This window comes from Nicotiana attenuata, chromosome 8 (genome assembly GCF_001879085.1).
Source record: "Nicotiana attenuata strain UT chromosome 8, NIATTr2, whole genome shotgun sequence".
In the NCBI taxonomy this organism is placed as follows: Eukaryota; Viridiplantae; Streptophyta; class Magnoliopsida; order Solanales; family Solanaceae; genus Nicotiana; species Nicotiana attenuata.
The window spans coordinates 9,184,737-9,209,567 of NC_031996.1; the positions used below are offsets into that span (position 1 = coordinate 9,184,737).

The 24,831-nt window shown below is 42.7% G+C and overlaps 1 protein-coding gene across 1 annotated transcript; it reads right to left on the reverse strand.

The window, feature by feature from the left end:
* On the reverse strand, nucleotides 11,630–12,007 carry LOC109231471. Its single transcript, XM_019397131.1, has one exon. It carries the CDS (start codon nucleotides 12,005–12,007, stop codon nucleotides 11,630–11,632), a length of 378 nt encoding a protein of 125 aa, XP_019252676.1.

Sequence of the window (24,831 nt, forward strand, 5' to 3'; positions counted from 1 at the left end):
GCTACAATTTAAATAGCCACTTTTCCCTTTTAATTTATAAAAAATAGTAAATGAGTTTCTGCAAATAAATTGAAAGCACTAAAATGATTTATAATATATAATTAACACTTTAAAAGTATAGGACTTGATTTTATGAATATGAACGCAATTAAATCTTAAAAGAGGCTAGTATTGCAATTATGCACTTTAGCTTCGAAAAAATACTAAATAAATTTGTAAAAATATGCCAAAATTACCTTAGCTATAGATTAGCATAAAGATGAAAATCCAATAGATGATTTGCCAAAAATAATAATTTTGGAAATGATTATTGAGTTTTTTATGGATAAAAAAAGGAAATAAATTGATTTAAAAACCTTTAAAAATTATAAAAAATAATAAAACACTTGAATATGCTTACATATGCATATATATGCCATTTTGAAGTTATTTTGCATATTAAAAAATATATAGGAAAAAATTGGGTGTCAACAGCTGCCCCTCTTTACCTAGGAAGGATGAAAGAGTTTTCGGGTAAAGATATGATGGCCAATTTTGACCGAGCGAAACGATTTGGGGAGATTCAGGCCGCACCCTGGCTTCTGAGTTGCCTACATATCCCCGGTTTTACAGGAATTAGGCCGTATGTAGTTTAGGATCCGTCGGCGGAGTATGCCGACGGGTATTTTCCAAGGACGGACGCAATATCTCGGGCTGAGTGAGTGAACGGCTTACGGGAATGGTTAGGTTTGATGTGGCTGCGGGCATTGGAGCAGAAATGCTCCTGCCGGGACGGCTGTTGCTTGCCGGTTTACCTGCAAATAAGTAATACAAGCATATATTGTCTGTAAATTTAGACATGATGCAAATTCTCGTTGGACCATGAACGCTGTCTTTGGACGGTTAGGATGACGTCTTTAGACCATGGTGTCCTGGGCCATGAAGCGTAGGATAAAGGATTCGCTGGCCATGAAATGATGCTCTCGGGCTATGAGGATGGTGCCTCTGAACCATGACGCCTTTGAATAACGATATGCAAAAAGATTGAAGGGGGTCCTCAGGCCATGACATGGTGTTCTCGGGCTATGAAGATGGTGCCTCCGAACGATGAAGCCTTTGGATGGGTTGGCGATATTTCAGCCCATGAAGGATGCAGTAGCATGTGGCGATCTTTCAGCCGTGCAATGTGGCGATCTTTCAGCCGTGCAATGTGGCGATCTTTCAGCCGTGCAATTGTAGAGGGAGATAACGTTTAGTCTCGGAAGGCAGAATGGTAGCCTTATGCAAGTTGGAAGGCGGAATAGTAGCCTTATGCAAGTTGGAAGGCGTAATAGTAGCCTTATGCAGATTGGAAGGCAGAATAGTAGCCTTAGGCAATGTGGAAGGCAGAATAGTAGCCTTATGCAAGTTGGAAGGCAGAATGGTAGCCTTATGTAGATTGGAAGGCAAAATGGTAGCCTTATGCAAGTTGGAAGGCAGAATAGTAGCCTTATGCAAGTTGGAAGGCAGAATAGTAGCCTTATGCAATGCAGATGCAGATAGAGGTAGAGCGTAACCTCAGAAGGCAAAATGGTAGCCTTATGCAAGAAATAAAATAGCAAATGACAGTAGAGTTTTCTTAGCTGATAGCAGATTGCGGCGTGGGGACTACTGGGAGCGTTGTGACATACAAAACATTACGGGTGCGTGCTGATAGCAAATGTTGGTAAGTGCAATGGTTTGGAGAATCGTATTCTTGAACAAAGTTTGTTCTATGGGCGTACAGTATGTTCAATGATTTCGTAATCCTAGTGCCTGCATCCAAAGAAAAATTGTGAGTTTTGTAAAGGGGAAGGTTATTCGTATCCCCGCTGGCTTTGCTTGACTCGTTCGGCTTTGACATGGCGACACCGTCGGTATTGTTGGGGTAGCGTCTCTTAAAAAATGCAGTTTCAATAATAGACATGCACGATTTTGTAAAAGTATGACATAAATGTATAATTAAAATAGTTTTTAGATGAACCGATGACTGTGACGTGGTTCGAGACATTGCAACCTCTCTCACAATGGAATTTTGAGGGTCCTCCTCAAAATTCTGCCCCAGTTTGATGGGTTGATGCTTCTGACTGTTGCTCGTGCGACGATCGGCTGAAACTACTTTGGAATTTTGAGGGTCCTCCTCAAAATTCTGCCCCAGTTTCCAATTTCGGGGGGAAATGAAAATTTTATTGAGTTGTGACCGAACCCATAGGGCTACCTACGTATCCTTTCTTAAACGGGAATCAGGTCAGGCGTAGTTAAATTTACATCACATAGGGAAAACATAAAGATTACACATAGTAATGTTTGACTGCATCTGAATTGATTGGCTTTGGCCAGACTTCTCCGTCCATTTCTCCAAGTATGAGGGCTCCTCCTGTCAAAACCCGGTGAACCATGTATGGGCCCTGCCAGTTGGGAGAGAATTTCCCTTTGGCGTCATCTTGATACGGGAAAATTTTCTTTAACACCAGCTGTCCCGGTGTGAACTGTCTTGGCTTGACTCTTTTGTTGAAGGCTCTGGACATTCTGTTCTGATAGAGTTGACCATGGCAAACTGTGTTCATTCTCTTTCCGTCTATAAGGGCTAGTTGCTCATAATGACTTTTTACCCACTCTGCGTCATCGAGCTCAGCTTCCTGTATGATCCTTAGGGAAGGAATTTCTACTTCGCGGGAATGACAGCTTCTGTACCATAAACCAACATATAGGGGGCTGCCCCGGTTGATGTGCGGACTGTGGTGCGATACCCCAATAGAGCAAATGATAACTTCTCGTGCCACTGTTTATGCTTTTCTATCATTTTCCTCAATATCTTCTTGACATTCTTATTGGCGGCTTCTACGACTCCATTCATTTGAGGCCTGTAGGCTATGGAATTCTTGTGTCTGATCTTGAAAGTTTCACACATAGCTTTCATCAAATCGCTGTTGAGGTTGGAGCCATCATCAGTAATGATTGACTCTGGAATCCCGAATCGACAAATAATGCGGTTCTCTCTAACATACTCTCTCAATATTGTTGCTCTTATCTGCTATCTTTATACTTGTTCTTCATTTATTGCTTATCATTGGCAATAAAGAGCCTCCTTTAATTATATCACGACTGTTAGCCCTTCCCCGACTCCCCCTAATAGCTCGAACCCGAGCCCGAGAATTGACCTCGAGGCCCCAAATCGACTAGCTCGAGGCCCTGAACAGCTAACTCATCGGTTCGATTATAACTCTATTTTAGCTCGCATTTCGTCCTTAAACTTCATACACATAGCATCAACTACTCAACAAGTAGCATAAAAATAGATCATGTATTTTTAGAGTCCCATCAACAAATTTAATTGTTATTACCATTTTCACGGTAAATAGATTCCTCCATCAAAAACGTCGCGAATACTCGGAGACTAGCATCAACGATTCGGCATCCGCATGACCTTAGGGTCGAAACTCCAAACTCATAAGCCCTCTACGAGGCAGCATGAAAATGATGAAACACCTCCAAGGCCAAAAGTGCCCCGAACACTCGGGGAATGGTGTCAAAAACTTGAAAATAGCACGACCTTAGGTCGGAATCTCCGCAATTGTAAGCCCTCAATGAGGCAATATCGAGCTGACGGCTCCCGAGCCAAAACAACCTTGACGACTCAGAGACTGTCGCCAATCGCCATTCAGTAAAAAACCTGAGGCCATAAGACCCAAGCAGGCAGACTCAGTCTCGTAAGACCTATATAAGGCAACAACAAAAAATTTAAGACCTCAAGCAAGGCATGAATCATACTTGTACCAAGTATCGACAAAACTGTAAGACCTCAAGCAAGGCATGAATCACACTTGTAACGAGTATCAACAAAACTGTAAGACCTCAAGCAAGGCATGAATCATACTTGTACCAAGTATCAACAAAACTGTAAGACCTCAAAGGCATGAAAATTTTGTAAGACCTTACTAAAGGCATAAACTCGATCCCGAAGTTTAGGCTCTATATCGAACTTGTAAGATCCCTGAAAAGGCATACCCTCGATATAGACACCTAAACTACACTCGGGACCAATAATGGCTCCGGCCAAACACAAATGACTACGGTCATACGACTGTACCAGCCAAACTAACGTGACTCGGGGACGCCTGACAGATGCTACAAAATCATAGGCCATTACTTCGAATCTACTTTGAAAAGAACCGGTTAAACAGGCTACCCTCGACATAGGCAAAAGAGCTTCGACAATGTCAGCTCCACATCATTGGCTTCGAGATACTCAGCCTCCAAGCCAAACCTTACGGGGTGCTCGATCATCACCATGAAATGACTCAAAATTGAGGCTCTTCCCAAACCGACGACGGGTCAGACAAAAAATTACTTCAAAAAGTCCTTAACGAGGGGAAAACAAAGCCAATAAAAGGTCGTTTCGACCTAAAGCGCAAGAGCCATTGTCGCCATCTTAAATTAAAAGGCCGCATCGACCCGAAGCGTAAGAGCCACTATCGCCAGCTCACACGAACATGAAAACTTGAGGGTCGATTGAGCTCCAGTCGTAATCTGATTCGGAGACAAAACCCAAAATAGTTAACTACATATGCCTAAGGGCAAAGCGTAAGAGCCATTTTCGCCAGCCCACGCAAACATAAAAGCTTGAGGGTCAAATGGGCTCGAGTTGGAACCCGACTCAGAGACTAAACCCAAAACAGTTGAGCAAAAGCATAAGAGCTCAAATGCCAGCTTGTACTAAAGGTCACATTGATCGAGCGCGTAAGAGCCCCAGAGCGAGCCTAACGAGCCCCAAGGCCATATCACGAATCCAAGGATTCTTACCGACGCTGAAACCAGCTCACCCGGCAAGATTCGAGACGAAAAGGGGAAAAGAAGAAATAAAGCCACAAGGTTTTCTTCTATACATATGCTAAACAGCGCAACCTTCACTTACAGCTTACTATGAAAGTGCTATATACAAATAGGGAAACGAAAAGAATCCTATTCAATCGTCGAGTCTACATCCTCAATGGCTCCACCGAGGGTCGCATCCCAATGACTACGAGTTCTCCAACGGCCCCTTCTCATCGGTATCTTCCCTTTCCGAGACTCTACCCTCATTTTTAACACCGCCTGAGCCGCCGCCCGGCACACCTCTAAAAGCCTGCCTTCGAGAGCCCAACCGAGCACGTTCCACAGCTTGAGTTAATTTCGGACTAGCCTCCTCAGACGCCCTCTTGATGAAAGCGCTTGCCGCAATAGCATCCTCTCCATGCAAGGATACAAGCGCCTCAGCTTCAGCTTTGATTCTAGATAGTGCAGCTTCCAACTCGGAATGGAGACCTTTGTGCTTGTCACTGCCTTCCTTCGCATCACTAAGCTGACGCCTGACTGAGATCACTTTCTCCTGGAGAGCATCCCTCTCGGAAGTTATCTCCCTCACATGCTGTTTAAGTTCGGAAATTTTGGTATCTCTGGCCTGGAGCTCCTCCCTCAGCAAGGCACCTCCTTTCTCAAACTGCACGAATCAGATCCAAGATGTTAAAACACTAGGGATCTAACGAAAAGTTCAGATAATGGTAAACGGGGGCTGAGTAACCTGCTCAGTAAGGTAGGCTTTCTCGCGCTCATGACGGGTTACCTCATCCTAATACCGGGGGAGAGTCTGGCTATAAAGCGCCTTGGCCTAAAGCCATGAAAAAAGATAAGTTAGAGAAACAAAGATCGGAGCAGCCTAGAGCGGCAGATAGAGTTAGTAAAAATTACCCGCTCGCAAAGCCTACTCATCTTACCAAAGACGTGTGAAGCATCAACCTCAGGAATTCCCTCGAGAACGGTCGGCTTTTGACTGGTGTCCCTGTATTGGAGGGCTCTTCATGTGAGGCATATTGCACTCCCATAAGAGGTAAGGTCGTCCCCTGAAGGGAATCGATCGCGACCACAGCATTAGCAGGATCAACCGGGGCCACACCTTGTCCATCCAGGGTACCGGATCTGGGCCCCTTCGAATTGCCTTTCAAAGGCATCTCAGCCCGAGGTGAATCCTGGCCACCAGCTAGCTCGGGGGCAGTGCTCGATACTCCATCCGTTGTCTCCTCGCTACGAAGCTGGACCACAACTACATCAAGCTCCGGCTCAGAAGCCTCTGTCCCTACGACCCAAGGATCGACCAAGTATATACACTCCTTGGGGGCCGTCGGGAAGGTATTTTCCCTCTCACCTTCAACTTGAGGGGTTCCTGCCATTTCCAGAGTCAGAGCTGCCGGGTCGGCCTTAGATTCTTCCACTTTGATCTTCTTGAATTCCGACGGACCGTCCGATGGATCCCTTTGCCTTTTCTTCCTTTCGCCAGGAACTAGGCCGTCCCCCTCAACGGACAATGCTCCCTTCATCAAAGGGACTTCCCCCAGACCTACACAAATGCAGAAGTTAGACACAAGGAATGAGAATGCTACTAATAGCGATTTAGATCGAATATTGCGGCTACAGCAGGGCTCGAAGCTTACCATGATCCTTGGCTTCCCACAGAGCTCGGGGTAAATCATGCCACACTCGCTCAGCATATGGGCAAATCGAATACAAACGGCCGACCCAATCCTGGAGGTCCGGAACCGCACCAGGGTAGATCGCTACGGCTGAAATAGCAAGAGAAGTAAAGTTAGATGCTTGAAGAAACATTGTCAAAGAGAAGCAAATGAGGACTAGATAACACGTCTACTTACGCTCCGTATTCCACCTCTCAGGGAACGACATCTTTTCCGCCGTGATCAAGTCAGAAGTCCTCACTCAGACAAATCGGCTTACCCATTCCCCATTCTCGAGCTCTTCGGTATAGGCAAAGAGAGACCTCGGGGCTCGATAGAGGAGCTTGATTAGGCCCCTGCGGAGGAGACGAGGGCAATACATCCTGATCAGGTGGTCGAGGGTGAAGGGCATCTCCTCGATCATGTTTGCGTAATATCTGATCATATAGATGACACGCTAGAACAAAGAATGGATTTAACTGAGGGTTACTTGATACCGCCGGCAGAAGTCGAGAATCACGGGGTCGATCGGGGGTGAGGATGGCCCCACCGGCCCTAAGGTGAATGAATAGGTATACACACTCAGAAAGCCGACTTTATATGTCAAAATATCTTCTTCTCGAGCAGGGATCTCCACAAGCACGGCATCCCCCCAGCGACAGTCAGCCCTCACTCTCTCGACATCCATTACCAAGCTAATGTACTGAGTCACGGGCTCACGACGCTCTGGCTTCGAGGAAGGTCTCTCGACCTTGAAATCAGAAGTCATCGCAAAAGATCTTGGGACGCATTCCTCAGCACGAGGAGGTGTGGCCACTTCACCTTGAGATAAAAGCGAAGAGGATGAGACCGCACTCCCCTGAGAAGCAGAGGCGGAAGTTTTCACCATTCTTAGAAAATTTCGGAACAAGAAGAAGAGTTGCGTTCCTAGAAAAAATGAAAGCAAAGGAGGAGAAAACCTTTTCTAGGGTTCGGGAATACAATGGGTTATAGAAAATAAGAAGGGGAGTATTTATAGAAGCTCCGCATGCACATTGAAAAAGGCCAAGAGACAGCCAACTGCCATAGTCAATGCGGAGATCCTCTGGGCTGCGTGTGTATCGTATCTTGGCATCTTGTGACTGATGCCGTTAAGGGAGTACTGAAGGAGGAAGAAATTCAAGGTCGTTTCTTATCACTTTCACTCTAAGAAACGCGGAGACTATCTGTGTACGGCAAAACCGGGGGGTCTGATTTCCCCGTCATTAGGGTGCCCCGCGAACGTGCTTCTCGAGGTTCGAGATCGAGATCGAGACTCACCTTCGAGGGCTGTCGGGTTTTGATCTCGGGGCAATGCTTACCAACGGCTATATTAGGAAACAGGGGAGTTCCTAAGGAATGCAGCCAGGGCCAATAAATCTGTCAGGCTATTCTGAAACGGTTGGTCTGAACCTACATCATGATATTAACCAGCTGTCCCATCCCTACTTCTTTGTCATTAATATATTTTATACTGTGATAGGATTCCCCTCCTATATAAAGGGGGTACTTGACACTTTGTAGTGGGGTTGTTCCAATTGTTCACGCGAAATATACAATAACTCTCTCTCCTTTCTCTCTAAAATACACTCTCGATATTGTTGCTCTTACTTACAACTTTCATACTTGTTCTTCATTTATTGCTTGTTAGTGGTCATAAAGAGCCTTCGCTGATTATTTTATAAAGCCCTTCCCCGATTACCCTTAATAGCTCGAGCCCGAGCCCAGGAATTGACCTCGAGGCCCCGTATCGGTCAATCCGAGGCCCCATTTGGCTAGCTCATCGGTTTGACTGCAACTCTATTTTAGCTTACATTTCGTCCCTAAACTTCATACATACAGCATCATCTGCTTAAACAACTAGCATAAAAACGTATTTTTAGAGTCCCATCAACAAATTTAATTGTTATTACCATTTTCACGGTAAACAGAGCTACACCCTTCAAAAAGAACCGGCGTCCAAATAAAACCAAGGGATGCTACCTAACTATTCTAACGAAAACAAAAGAAAATCTTTTTGGTATTTTTAATCGGACTTTAATCCCTCAAGAAAATTGTTCAACAGATCATCGTCGGGAAAAGTCCGAAACTTTTCTTATTTGTTTTTTTTATGGTTTTTTTAAGTGCTACTAACTAATTAGACTACGTAAGTTCATGACTAACCTAAAAGATCAAAAAAAATAGTTTTATACAGTTACAAGTCAGGAAGTATTTCCCCCATCCCACACTTAAATAATACATAGTCCCCGATGCATAAACAAATTCAAAACAAAGTAAGGTGGAAAGAAAGAACTCCCCTGCTAGTTGGATTCCTCCTCCTTAGAATGCCCACTAGCCGCAGCTCCGGGCTCATCATCCTCATCCACTCCTAGGGGCACCAAAGCCATGGGCCCCATGACTTCATCACCGATCTCATCCTCATCATCGTATTCTTTGTGGGTGTTCTCATCCAGAGACGGGTGAATGGGACTGCCCGGTGAAATTCCCAATATCTCTTTGGAAGAACTAGAGAGATCATTGCATAGATGCATACGCTCCTCATCCGACACCCTTAGCCTGCTCATTATCACATTGAGGGAACTATAAAGATATCTGTTGAAGTTTTCGTCCCTTTCATTCCTCGCAACCTGGCTTAGCTTTGACGTAGACTCCAAAAAGGACGTAATGTCCAGTAATCCCTTTGGTGCCTCCACCACCTCATCATAGTCGGGGTACTCCAGTACCCCACGGGATAACATGTACTACGTTAGGAGGTTGCCAAAGAGGAATCTTTTGATCTTTTGCCCAAAGCGGGTGCAGGACATCTCCCCTAGAATAATCTCACCCACATTGACGGGTCGCCCAATCATCAGAAAAAACATTACACACACTCGAGCTTGCATGCATTCACTGTTGTGCTCAATGGGAATAAATCTAGCCTGCACGTAGTTTTGCCATAACTTAGCAGTCTTGTTGAAGTCAAAGCGGATAATCTCAAGATGGTCATCCCCCTTAGTCAGCGTCTGCTTTTTATTAGAATCTACGCCACAAAGTGTGTGATGTATTGCCTGGTAGCTTAGGCATTTGACAAACTTTTGTAGCCTTCGTGGATTAGGTCTACCAACTCCCAAAATTATCACAAGGATCGCCTATCCATTGGTATCTCCTTTCCGTGGACCCATGACTTGAACAAGTCCCCGTTCCAATTGGCATAAATTTCTCGCACCATGCTCAAATTTGCATGGCCCAGACACTCTATGAGTTCATCCATCTTCATGTCTACCAACCGAACAAGCACATCCGGGAAGTTTTTTTCCAGAGCTTTCACATTAATCCCTATTTCCGAGATGTATCGCCCATATGGCATGAAGTTATTATGCCATTGGATGGAAGCATCATGAACTGGATCCAAATGAGGCCTTGGTCCTGATGGTACCTTCTTTGACCCGCTAGCAACCTGCTTTCCCTTAGCTTGCCGGGAAGAACCTTCACCATGCTTGCATTTTTTGGGAGGAGGCAGTAGTAAAGGACTTTTCCAGTCTTTTTCCCTGGGCAGGACTGCCATGAGCCATAGCAACCTATACATGATAAACACGAATGTGAGAATGAATTAAAAAATTCGCCCAAGGTCATCGTGAGAGGCAAAGATGACCCCACACATAAAATCGAAGGTTACATATAAGCTACTCATAATAATCGTTCAAAGTGCACATAAGTTGCATCACAAGGTGATGAGTACTCAAGACATCCCCATGCCATACAATTCAAGTAGTCAAACATGGCCATGACTTAGTCGCTGTCCAAGAGCGCAATGCTTGAGTCCAAATTACTACAACTAGTATAGTACACTAACTACTTCTAACAAGGTGCTACAAGATACATTACACATGATACAAGGTGTGTGTAGTATTATTATGGTATGGCGAGCATGCAAAATAAGCTTCGTATTATGTAAAACCACCCCCAAACACCCCCACACTTAGCCCAACATCACATACAACGACACTTGGTTACTCAGACTTCACTGGTGCACAATTCACCCTTTCAAGCATTTTAGCAAACACATGGTGGGCATCAATTTTGTTTCTCTTTTTTCAACAATGGTGGAACAAGGGGGCCCTCCCAATTTTAAATGAAGTAGAGGAAATTGTAGTTTACTACTTCATAGACAACTTCACAACTAATTTCATCAACCAAGTTGCACATAGAGGCCACCCACCATAGCACATAAAGTCTAAAAGAAACCTAGGGTGAATTTGGAGGGTGGGGGTTGTTTGGGTTGGGGAAGTAGCATTACACACTAAAAAATTGCAAAAGACAAGAAAAGAGAGAAGAAGAACTCTTCCAGTGCTTTAATGTTGAGTTCAAAGAGTGTCGCCTACTTCACTGAGTTGTGGTTCTAAAAAGAAGATTTAGCTTACCTTTGAGTTTGAGATGAAAACAAGCAAGGAACAATGGAGAACTTAAGAGAGAGAGATAGAGAAAGAGAGAGAGAGGTGGAGAGAGAGAGAGAGAGAGAGAGATAGCGGGCATAGAGAAAGAGAGGAACAAATGAGCGGGGAGAGATAAAAAGGGGGGGGGGGTTAGGATTTTATGTTATTGTAATTAGAAGGGAAATGGGCATAGGTTATGGGTTAGATAATGAGTGTAAATGGGTGTGGGTCGGGTTAACGGGGTTAGANCCAGATGTGCTTTGTGAACGCGAAAACACGTTCGCGAACGCGAAGAAGAAGAGTCTGATGGCCCAACGACTGCTCTTCGTGAACGCGAACGTGAATGGAATGGCATATCTACGCGAACACGTGAGAGGAACGCGAACGCGATGAGGGAAAAGACAGACCTTCGCGAACGCGAGATATTGAACGCGAATGCGAAGAAGGATTTCGAGGTGCCCAGGCAGCGTGGGGCGGTGTCCTGGGCGCTATTTCACTGAACTTTTGTTTTTACATCGCCTCTACCCGCGCACTTAATACATACATTATACACACCCCACACCATTCCTGTCTATGATTTCTATAACTACAGAGAAAACAAAAAATCTAGTCTACTCTGACTAAAGAAACAAAAATCTAAGCTACGAAAGCATTAAAAAATGGGTTGCCTCCCAACAAGCGCCTGATTTAATATCGCGGCATGACGCAACACGTTTTTCAAGCATCGACCAAGTCCGCCGAGGTCTTGTGACGTCCAATGTCACCCCCCAAGTAGTGTTTTACTCTCTGCCCATTTATCAAGAATGTACCACTTGAACTCGTATCACGCAATTCCACCGCTCCATGAGGCTTCACACTAACCACTTCGAAAGGACCCGCCCATCGAGACTTAAGCTTTCCGGGGAAAAGCTTCAACCTCGAATTAAACAAGAGAAATTTTTGACCCGGCTCAAACTCGCGATATTGAATTTGCTTATCATGCCACCTCTTAGTCTTTTCTTTATACAATTTGGCATTCTCGTATGCGTGCAATTGAAACTCATCAAGCTCGTTGAGCTGTAACAACCTCTTCTCGCTGGCTAAGTCCATATCCATATTTAGAATTTTAATCGCCCAATAGGCTTGTGTTCAAGCTCGACGGGCAAGTGGAAAGCCTTTCCATAAACCAACTTATACGGAGATGTTTCTATGGGGGTCTTATATGCAGTTCGATATGCCCATAATGCATCGTCAAACTTTCCGGCCCAATCCTTCCTATTTCCACTTACCGTTTTGTCCAGAATTTGCTTTACCTCTCTATTTGACACTTCCACTTGACCACTCGTTTGGGGATGATAGGCGGTGGCAACCTTGTTCTTAACTCCATACTTTGCTAGAACGTTGTTCAACAACTTGTTATAGAAGTGCATTCCTCGGTCACTTATCAACACCCTTGGAGTCCCAAAGCGTGTGAAGATGTGTTTTGTACAAAGTTTACCACTACCTTTGCGTCATTAGTAGGAAGAGCAATGGCCTTCACCCACTCAAACACATAGTCGACTATAAAGAAAGATGTATCTGTGAACATTAGAGTATGGGAACGGTCTCATGAAATCAATCCCCCAAACATCAAAGATCTCCACTGCCATAATATTTTGCAAAGGCATCTCGTGCTTCTTCGTGATTGTTCTGGTTCTTTGGCATCTGTCACACTTTTTAATAAAGGCGTGTATATCCTTAAATAATTTTGGCCAATAGAAACCCAATTGCAGTACTTTTTGGGTGGTTTTATCCCCACCACGATGACCCTCATATGCTTAAGCGTGATAGTCATGTAATATTGCATCCATCTCCTCCTCAGGAACATACCTTCCTACCAATTGATCTGCGCACTGCTTATATAGGTATGGCTCATCCCACAATTAGAGCCTCACATCATATAGAAATCTTCTTCTGTTATCAGGTGTCAATTCTGGTGGCATCATCCCACTTGCAATAAATTTCACGTAGTCTGCATACCATAGGGCTGCACTCAAGGTAACGACCAATAATGTCTCATCTGGAAAGGTTTCCTTGATAGAACTCCCTCAGCTACATGGTTCCGATTTTCTAATCTGGACAAGTGATCAGCCACTTGATTTTCTGTTCCTTTTCGATCTCGTATCTCTAGGTCAAATACTTGCAAGAGGAGAACCCATCGAATCAGCCTCGGCTTGGCGTCTCTCTTTTCAAGCAAATACCTTATAACTGAGTGATATGTATAGACGATGACTTTGGTTCCCACTAGATAGGATTTGAACTTGTCAAACGCCCACACCACTGCAAGAAACTCTTTTTCAGTAACAGTGTAGTTCACCTGGGCTGTATTCAGAGTTTTGCTTGCATAACAATGGAGTGAAAAATGTATCCCTCCTTTGCCCCAAAACAGATCTTGCAACGTCACTCCCATCGCACATCAACTCAAATGGCTGCGCCCAATCTGGGGAAATGATAATTGGCGCAGTCACCAATCTTTTCTTCAGTTCCTCAAATGCTTCAGACAAGCATCATCAAATTTGAAGGGGATATCTTTCTCAAGAAGCCTGCACAGAGGAGAAGAAATTTTTGAAAAATCATTAATGAAACAACGATAAAAACCTGCATGGCCCAAGAAATTGCGAATGCCCTTAACGGATGTTGGTAGGGGCAATTTTTCAATCGCCTCCACCTTTTCCTAATCCACCTGCAGACCGCTTTTGGACACCTTGTGCCCCAAGACTATACCTTCTCGTACAATAAACTGGCATTTTTTCCAGTTTAGCACCAAGTTTGTCTCTTCACACCTAGCAAGCACTTTATCAAGGTTCATCAAACAACTATCAAAAGAACACCCAAACACAGAAAAATCATCCATGAACACTTTTACAAATCTTTGAACCGTGTCAGTAAAAATAGCCATCATACACCTTTGAAACGTCGCAGGTGCATTACAGAGACCAGGCATTCTCTTGAACGCATACGTGCCATAGGGGCACGTAAATGTAGTCTTCTCTTGGTCCTCTAGGGCTATAGAAATTTGACTATACCTCGAATAGCCATCTAGGGAACAATAGTATTCTTGTCCACCTAATCTATCAAGCATTTGGTCAATACAGGGGTGGAAAAAGTGGTCCTTGCGGGTGGCATTATTTAACTTTTTATAAACTATGCAAATTCTCCACCCAGTTAGAGTACTTGTGGGAAGCAAGTCATTATTTTCATTAACCATTATAGTCATCCCCCTTCTAAGGCACACATTGGATGGGGCTTACCCATTTGCTATCAGAGATTGGAAATACAATACCTGCATCAAGCTACTCAATCACTTCTTTTCTTACCACCTCTTTCATGATTGGATTTAGGTGGCATTGGTGCTCTACACTGGCTTGTCCTCTTCCATGAGGTTTATATGCATGCAGAAGGTCGGACTAATGCCTCTAATATCATACATCGTCCACCCAATTTCTCGTTTGTGCTCATGCAGCACCCTTAACAGCTTTTCAACATGCAATTTAGACAAGTCAGAGGAAACAATAATAGGTAAAGTGTTAGAACCACTCAAATAAGCATATTGAAGGTGAGGGGGCAAGGGTTTAAATTCAAATTTTTTCGCCTCTTCAATCGACGGCTTTGGTGGAGGCCCACTCGGCCTATTTAGGGGCTCAAAAGGGTTTAATCCCTGCGTGTAGACACAAGATGCATCTAGTATATGCATCATATCCTCATCCTCATCATCAATCTCCAATCTATCTATTACATCTCGCGTCTTTCCTACGTTAAAGTTTCGTCTTCAGTAAATTGACATAAACTCAGGGATGAAATTATCTTAATGTTAGCATATTTATGCTATTTATACCAAGCAATAAGTAATTGCCATGAAGGAAAGGGTACACTAATTAAAGGAAATGAGTCTCGTTGATGGTTGTCGATTTGGGATTAAATACGGTCGGGGCTATAATACCGATACTTATGGACTAGTACCATACAAGGTACCATATGACCGTGATAATACGATATATAAAGTATATTAAAATAAGTAGATTTTTAAGTAATTTTAGATAATTTTTAATTGTGCGGATAACTGATTAATTACCGGATAACGGGACATTACCTAATTACCTAATAAGTGGATATAAATTAAAATTAACCCTCCCACCCCACGTGGCAGCTAGCCACACTATAAGGAAATGACTAAGAGTCATTCCTTAGTAAGGTGTCATAGGCTTACCAAACCTTTTCATTTTCAAGACTTTGTATATCAAAGTCTTTCCATTAAAGAATGAAAAGAACGTTACCCATCCATAAAATTCCTTCAACCTTTCATTCTCAAGGTCACTTAAGATTAGATACATGCCTTAGCAGGGTGGCTTTTAAAATTGGGAAAATTTCACATAAAAACAATCGGGCTCCCTACTTTTTAATTTTATAGTCAATATTTTAATTTAAAACCAACTAGCCCAAAAATAATAAGCTAAGATTCAATTCAACTCCAATAGGTTCTCAAAATTACTATTTAATTTTTGAAAATGATTGCTAAAACTTTGAAGTTAATTTCGAATCAGTAAGTATGACTCAAATATTAGTTGAACAAACCAAATTAATTTGGGTGGTGAAAATTAGATTTTTAACAAGCTTAAATATGTAGGTTTAAATTCCGAATTCGATTTTGTGAGAAATTTGGAGTGGGTAATATTTAGACTTGTTAGAAATAGTATAAGAAGGAGGTTGTATATAAAATTTGAAGTCATTTAATGAAGATTTGGACTGGTTTTGAACAAGAATTGGAACTGAAAATCGTGCAAGAAGTTCGTCTACAGACGCTTGTATAAAGGTGTATAAAAGTGTATAATAGTGTATAAGATGTGTTTATATACTCATATACACTGTTATACATAATTATACAAAAAACTGACTTCGTCTTCTTCCTTGCATCTTTTTTGAAATTTAACTCAAATCTTGCTCAAATCTACTCCAAATCACTTCAAATTTAAATTTTGAACTCCTTTTGATATTTTCAATCAATTGGAACAACACCCAATCCAAACAACTAACAAACTCGAAAAATTCTATTTTCGAAAGCAAAGCTTTGAATTACCTTCAATGGTGGATTTCTACTCTTTAATTTTTTTACATTGCAACCAGGTGACCTAGGGGGAGAAGAAGTAATGGCGAACGGCCCCTAGCATATGTAAAAGATGTGAGATGAAGAGAGAGTGAAAGCAATAGTTGTGAGAACACAAATTTAACTCCATAACTTTTAGAAGCAATTGTAAGAACACAGATTTTGAATTTGCAAGAGCTAGTGTTTTCAAAATATATACAATATGGGCTGGTCAGGTAAAACTTAAAAACATGGGCCATTTTTTGTTATGGTGTTAAGTCATGTGTATTTTTTTGTAATTTTTTCTTTAAAATTCCAACAATTCCAGCGAGAATTTTAGAGTTTTAGCAACGGAGGAATTTTGCTGTTCTAAAGGAGTACGGTGCAATCTTTTCCAGAATATCATACAAATTTTTTCCCACAGCAGATATGTTAGAATTAAGCTCTTTCTTCACTTTGGCATGACCCCATAATTACTTGAGTTTGATAACGATACATCGTGCTACCCTTTTAATATTGTACAAGACATATAAGACAATGTTCAACTTCTAAGATAAATGGAAGGTTCAGTACTAGCAGCATCTTAGGGTAAATGGAAGCTTTTTCATATGCCACTAACATAATTAGAGAGGTTATTATATATATTAACTAATCAATCAGACCTTTAAGCTAATTAAAATATTACTTGTAGTTCTTACGTGTTAGATAGTTGGCTAGTAATTAATCCAATAAAACTATAGGACATAATGATGTGCTGTAGGCGCCAACATTAATAATGGGTAAAGTAGAGGCATAGAGAAAAAAATTGTATTCCGGAATTTATATATATTTTGCCAGTCTCGCAAATTACGTATATTTTCCTAGTTTTGTAAGTTCCAATATTCTCCTTATCGGGACTTCATATTCAATTGAGTATTTTCTTCTTCCAGTCAAGAGGGCAGAGAGTTTATATATACAGTAATAAATTCATTACCATCAAGCTATAATCGATGGGCAGGCCCCTATTGGGCAACCTCTGATCAGATGGTAAGTTACACCGAGTCTGCTGTGGCCGATCGCCTATGAGCGAGCCCAGTTGGTCGAGATACAAAGCCTAGTATGGTCGAGCGCCTATGAGCGAGCCTACTACGGCAGAGCGGATATATACATTTATCAAGCCTTATAAGGCTGGACAGTTATTTTACTTACTATATTGAGAGAGTTGAGTCAGTATCAGCATATGAGCATATCCTCAGGTTTTCCTTGACTCCCACTTGCTTTCAGTTATTATATTATTAGTTCGGTTTCAGCTTTCGGTATATTGCCTTACATACTCGGTACATTATTTTGTATTGACGTCCCTTTCTGGGGGCGCTACATTTCATGCATGCAGGTTTAGAGGGATAGACGGGTAGACCTCATCAGTAGGTGTTTGCCCGAGTTCAGCTTTATCGGTAAGCTGCCCGTCCTTCGGAGTCTCCGGGTCTAAAAGTTTTGTGCACATCTTGTGTATAAATGTGGATAGGTTATGGGTAGGTTGGAGCCCTGTTCCGGTTGTAGCACATCTATCAGTAGAGTCTTGTAGACATATCCTGTCAGTTAGTGCAGTATGTTGGGCTTATAGGCCCTGTACGTATATTTTGTTGGCTTGTCGTTGTAGTAATTATGATGGCCTTGCCGGCCCAGCTTTATGTTGACATTTAGTCAGCGTTAGTCACCATTTAGTTTTTTATTTTGCATCGCACATTATCTTGTAATGTGGGTCATGGCCAAAGTATGACATTACATGTTCAAAGTCTCTTAGTCACAAGTGATACGCAAGGATAGGTGAGGCACTGGGTGTCGGTCTCACCTCCAGGCTCGGGGCGTGACAAAAGGTGTATCAGAGCAGTTCTGTCCTAGGGAGTCTACAAGCCGTGTCTAGTAGGGTCTTGTTTATTGATATGTGGTACACCACATTATTAAGTAGGGGACTACAGGCATTTAGGAGTTGGTTACCCTTCTTTCAAATCTAAATCGTGTTGTAGCACTGAGTTATAGGGAATTTGAGTTAAACTTACGTGTTGACGTTTGCATGCACAGATGACGGTAACTAGGAAGACTACGGCTAGCTAGAGGAGAGAAACACAATAGGTAAGGGGACTAGCACGGTACCCCCAGCAGATGGGGCTCTACCGAAGTCGCAGGGAGAGACCCCTACCTAGCAATTACCGGCTCCTCCTCCACCTGAGGAGATTCCTAGGGAGACCGGACATCCAGTTTCCCCTCTGCTTCCATCAGATCAGGACTTGAGGAGTGCGGTGCATTTGTTGGCACAGTTAGTAGCTACCCAACAACAGGATAGGGCATCCGCTAATGCAGAACCTTCTGAGGTATCTGGGAGTTCAAGAGTCCGAGAGTTTATTGCTTTGAATCCCCCACAGTTCACGGGGACAGATCAGAGGGAGGACCCGCAGGATTTCATAGATTAGCTTCACAGGATCTTTCGGGTTATGCATGCCACGGAGAAAGAGGTAGTTGAGCTAGCAGCTTTTCGACTCCGAGATATAGCCATCCTTTGGTACGAGGGATAGGAAAGGTCCAAGGGACGTGATGCATCTCCAGCTAATTGGGAGAATTTTTCAGATGCCTTCCTTAACCAGTACTTACCGCGAGAGAGCCGACAGGCCCGATTCGGTCAGTTTCTAGCCCTCAAGTAGGGCAATACGAGTGTTTGAGAGTATAGTCTCTGTTTTGACTCATTGTCCAGATATGGACCATCCATAGTTGCTATTATGCGGGACAGGGTCCACAAGTTTATAACAGGGTTGGCCCCGGAGTTGACCGAGGCATGTGCCACCGCTGCATTACAGGATAGTATGGATATCTCCCGGATTCAGGCATTTTCCCAGAATATAGAAAGGGGTAGGCGTTGCCAACAGGGTGCGGAGAGGACTGAGTCAGGGCAGCGTAAGAGGATGAGATTTGCCAGGTCTCAGGAGCAGTATCAGGGTAGTTACAGGCCCCAATACTTCGACCGGCCACCTAGACCTCCGCCACCTCAGTCACAGGGTTATAGGTATGACCGTTATACTCAGTCAGGACTAGGTGAGAGCTCCCAAGCATCAAATTTTCAACGACAATGAGGTTCGGGGCATACATGGCCATTCCCGTTACGGTGTGCCATCTGCGGTAGAGGACACTAGGGCCAATGCCGAGCCGGTTCCGATGCTTGTTATATATGTGGACGTCCAGGGCATATGATGCGAGCTTGCCCAAATAGAGATTCTGTGGGTACGGCGCAACCAACAAATTCAGCAACAAGATCGGCTATGTCTGTGCATCCTTTAGGGCGCGAGTCTCAGTCTTCGGCGGGTAGAGGTCGAGCCAGAGGTAGAGGGTCCAGTTCAGGTGGTAACCAGAATCGTATCTATGCGCTAGCGGGTCGACAAGACCAAGAGTCCTCACCAGACGTTGTGACAGGTATGTTGACCATTTGTTCTCACGATGTTTATGCCTTGATAGACCCAGGATCTACTTTATCATGTATTACCCCATTTGTCGCGAGGAAATTTGGTATAGTGCCTGAAATACTAAGTGATCCTTTTGTGTTATCTACACCGGTCGGAGAATCGATTATCTCTAGACGGGTTTACCGAGGTTGTACGATGAGAGTTTGTGGTTGTTAGACCTCAGCCGACCTAGTTGAGCTAGAGATGTTGGATTTTGATGCTATCATGGGCATGGACTAGTTGGCAGCTTGTTATGCCACAGTTGATTGTCGAGCAAAGACAGCCAGATTTCATTTTCTGGGTGGGCCAGTCCTTGAATGGGCAGGTAATACAGCGACACCCAGAGGTAGGTTTATTTCCTATCTGAAGGCAAGGAAAATAATCGCAAAAGGGTGCATTTATCATATTGTGCGAGTTAAAGATATGAGTGCTGAGATACCTACTCTTCAGTATATTCCAGTAGTCAAAGAGTACGCAGCTGTATTTCCATATGAACTTCCAGGTATTCCTCCAGAGTAAGAGATTGGTTTTAGCATCGATTTGCTTTCGGGAACGCAACCAATATCCATCCTTCCATATAGAATGGCATCTGCCGAATTGAAGGAGTTGAAGGAGCAGTTAAAAGATTTGCTGGAGAAAGGTTTCATTAGGCCCAGTACTTCACCTTGGGGTGCGCCGGTATTGTTTGTGCGGAAGAAAGACGGCTCGCTGAGGATGTGTATCGATTATAGGCAACTAAACAAGGTAACTATTAAGAACAAGTATCCACTACCAAGGATAAACGACTTGTTTGATTAGTTACAGGAAGCTAGATGCTTTTCAAAAATAGATTTGAGGTCGGGGTACCACCAGTTCAGAGTTCGGAGAAAGATATTCCCAAGACAGCCTTCAGGACCCGATATGGCCACTTCGAGTTCCTTGTCATGTCCTTCGGGTTGACGAATGCACCTGCCATATTTATGGACTTGATGAATAGCCTATTCCGACCATATTTAGATCTCTTCGTGATAGTCTTTATTGATGATATTCTGGTTTATTTACATTCAGAGGATGAGCATGCGGACCACCTGCGAGCGATACTCCAAACCCTCCGTGATAATAGATCGTTTGCTAAGTTTTCTAAGTGTGAGTTTTTGTTGAAGTCTGTAGCATTATTGGGGCACACTATATCCGATGGAGGTATAAAGGTAGACACTCAGAAGATTGAGGCTGTGAAATCCTGGCCTAGACCTACCACTCCGACAGGGATTCGTAGCTTTCTAGGCTTAGTAGGAATCTACCGGAGGTTCGTAGAGGGTTTTTCTTCTCTTTCAGCACCATTAACGAAGCCGACGCAGAAAGTGACTAAGTTTCAGTGGACAGAGGCCTATGAGCAGAGTTTCTAAGAGCTTCAGAACATGTTGACCTCAGCGCCAGTTCTAGCACTTCCAGAGGGTCCAGATGGTTATGCCATGTATTGTGATACCTTGGGTGTCGGGTTAGGATGTGTCCTGATGCAACATGGGAAAGTAATTGTGTATGCTTCAAGGCAGTTAAGGAAGCATGAGCGAAACTATCCGACCCACGACCTCGAATTAGCTGTGGTTACCCATGCACTTAAAATATGGCGGCATTATTTATATGGGGTTCATGTTGATGTGTTCACAGATCATAAAAGCCTACAATATATCTTCAAACAAAAAGTGTTGAATTTGCGACAGAGGCGATGGCTTGAATTATTGAAAGATTGCGATGTTAACATTCTCTACCATCCAGGGAAAGCTAATGTTGTAACAGATGCCTTAAGTCGTCCATCTATGGGTATCTTAGCACATGTAGAGGCCGAAAAAAGACAATTAACTAAAGAGATTCATCAATTGGCTTGTTTAGGGGTTCAGTTAGTAGACTCTGGCAATGGAGGAGTTGTACTCCAAAATACCGCAAAATGATCATCTCTCATAACTGAAGTAAAAAAGAGGCAGTACGAGGACCCAGAGTTGGTCGAGTTGAGAGAGCGGGTTCCACAGCAGAAAAAGCGGTTGTTAGAACTCACAGGAGATGGGGTTCTCAGATACATGGGTTGTTTGTGTGTTCCAGATGTAGCAGGGCTACGAGACAGGATTATGTTAGAGGCACATTATTCGTGGTACTCCATTCACCCTGGGTCGACGAAGATGTATCATGACATTAAGGAGGTGTATTGGTGGAACAATATGAAGAAGAACATTGCTGAGTATGTTGCTCAGTGTCCTAGTTTCCAGTAAGTGAAGATAGAGCACTAGAAGCCTGGAGGGCTAATGCAGACTATAGAGATCCCGACATGGAAATGGGAGGCGATAAACATGGACTTTATCACGGGTATACCTCATTCTCATCATAAGTTCAATTCCATATGGGTTATAGTCAATACGCTCACGAAATCAGCTCATTTCCTACCTGTCAGATCTACATATACGGCAGAAGATTATGCAAAGTTATATATTAAAGAGATAGTGTGACTACATGGAGTGCCAATATCTATTATATCTGACCGTGGGGCCCAGTTTACAACACATTTTTGGAGGTCATTTCAGAAAGATCTAGGGACTCAGGTGAATCTCGGCACAACTTTTCATCCACAAACTGATGGACAAGCCGAGCGCACAATTCAAACGCTCGAGGATATGTTACGAGCATTTGTGCTGGATTTTAAAAGAAGTTGGGATGAACATCTACCTCTTACCGAGTTTCCATATAATAACAGATACCACTCCAGTATCCAGATGGCTCCATACGAGGCTTTGTATGGGCGTAAGTGCAGATCTCCTATAGGGTGGTTTGACGTTGGAGAATTTGGGTTACATGGGCCAGACCTGGATTAGCAGGCCATAGAAAGAGTAAAACTTATCTGGGAGCGATTGTTGACAGCTCAGAGTCGTTAGAAGTCATATTCTGACGTGCGGCGACGAGATTTAGAGTTCGGGGTTGATTATAGGGTATTCTTAAACGTGTCACCTATGAAGGGTGTGATGAGGTTTCGCAAGAAAGGCAAACTTAGCCCACGGTATATTGGGCCTTATAGGATCATTCAGAGAGTGGGCCAAGTAGCTTATAAGTAAGAATTGCCCTCGGAATTGGAGTCTGTCCATCCGGTTTTTCACGTATCTATGTACAGAAGTGCATTGGCGATCCTAACCGAGTGCCAACAGATGATGTACAGATTACAGAGGACTTGTCATACGAGGAAGTTTCGGTTGCCATCCTAGACCGACAAATCCGCGAGCTACGAAATAAGGAGGTAGCCTCCTTGAAGGTTTTATGGAAAAGCAAGAATGTGGAGAGATGACGTGGGAAGCGGAGGAAGAAATAAAGTCTAAATGCCCTCACCTATTTCAAACTGGAAATATGGCTTGATATGGGATACCTCAGCACAACCCTATTTAGGCCAGTAGGTTCTTCGGTAAGCTCTTATTTTTGACTTTTCGATTTTATAACAGACAGCTGTGTGAGGCCATGTGTGGCATATATAGTATGTTTTTTTGGCTACATGCAGGGTGGTTTCAGTCTACTATATGGAAAAGATCCCAAAGTATCCAAGAGTAGACATTTGAGGACAAATGTTTCTAAGGGGGAAGGATGTTACATCTCGCGTCTTTCGTATGTTAAAGTTTTGTCTTCAGTAAATTGACATAAAGTCGGGGATGAGATTATTTTGATGTTAGCATATTTATGCTATTTATACCAAGCAATAAGTATGTACCATGAAGGAAAGGGTACACTAATTAAAGGGAATGAGTTTCGTTGAAGATTGTCGATTTGGGATTAAATACGGTCCGGGCTATAATACTCGATACTTATTGACTAGTACCATACAAGGTACCATATGACCGTGATAATATGATGTATAAAGTATATTAAAATAAGTAGAATTTTAAGTAATTTGAGATAATTTTTAATTATGCGGGTAATTGGTTAATTATCGAATAACGGAACGTTTTCTAGTTACCTAATAAGTGGATAAAAATTAAAATTAACCCTCCCACACCATGTGGCAGCTAGACACACTATAAGGAAATGACTAAGAGTCATTCCTTGGTTAGGTGTCATAGGCTTACCAAACCTTTTCATTTCCAAGACTTTGTATATCAAAGTCTTTCCATTAAAGAATGAAAAGAACGTTACCCATCCATAAAATTCCTTCAACCTTTCATTCTCAAGGTCACTTAAGATTAGATTCATGCCTTAGCAGCCTGACTTTTAAAATTCCAACAATTCCAGCGAGAATTTTAGAGTTTTAGCAACGGAAGAATTTTGCGGTTTTAAGGGAGTACGGTACAACTTTTTCCAAAAATATCATACGAATTTTTCCCTACTCTAGGTATGTTAGGGCTAAGCTCTTCCTTCATTTTGGCATGACCCCGTAATTACTTGTGTTTGATAACGATGCATCGTGCCACCTTTTTAATATTGTACAAGACATATAAGACAATGTTCAACTTCTAAGGTTAATGGAAGGTTCAGTACTAGCAGCAGCTTAGGGTTAATGGAAGCTTTTTCAAATGCACTAACATAATTAGAGAGGTTATTATATATATATTAACTAATCAATCAGACCTTTAAGCTAATTAAAATATTACTTGTAGTTCTTACGTGTTAGATAGTTGGCTAGTAATCAATCATGTTTACCTTGAAAATGGTAATAACAATTAGATTTGATTTTATGATTCTAAAAATACGTGATTTATTTTTATGCCAGTTGTTAGGCAATAGATACTAAGTGAGAGACTAGAAAATAAGATAAGAGCTTGAAGATAGTATAATAACCAAACCGAATGACTGGAAATCGGGGCCTCGAGATGGCATATACGGGGCCTCGAGGTCGAGTTGGATTCTTAGCCAAGGGTAGTCGATGAAGGATTAACAATTATAAGAGCTCTGATGGCAGCTCTTTATGATCAAATAAACGAAGAACAATTAATAAAATGTAATAAATGCAAGTAAGATAATGAATGTAGGCAATAGAATCAAATAGAGAGTATGTTTAAGTTAGAGAGCAGAGAATGTTCTTGTTCTTGTATTGAATGTTGTGTTGCATATTCTATCTCTATTACAAAATGACAAAGATCCCCTTTATATTTGAGGGGAAATCTTAACATGGTGCAGATGCATTTATTACAAAGATACGCGGCTGATACAGCCATTTAATGCCATGGTACGGGCTTGTACTAGCCTACTAGACTTGGTCAGCTTTAATCAAGTACCTTGGGAACTTCCCGTTTTGTCTTCATAACCATCAATCTGCACTGCCCCGAAGTCAAACGTCGAGAACCTTCGGGGTCGAACCTCGAGGCATGCCTTGAGCCTTTGAAAACGTGCTTGTGAAGCATCATAAT

Bases quoted from the DNA above. Each gene is read 5' to 3' on its own strand.
- LOC109231471 (XM_019397131.1), bottom strand. From the start codon at position 12,007: ATGGATATGGACTTAGCCAGCGAGAAGAGGTTGTTACAGCTCAACGAG.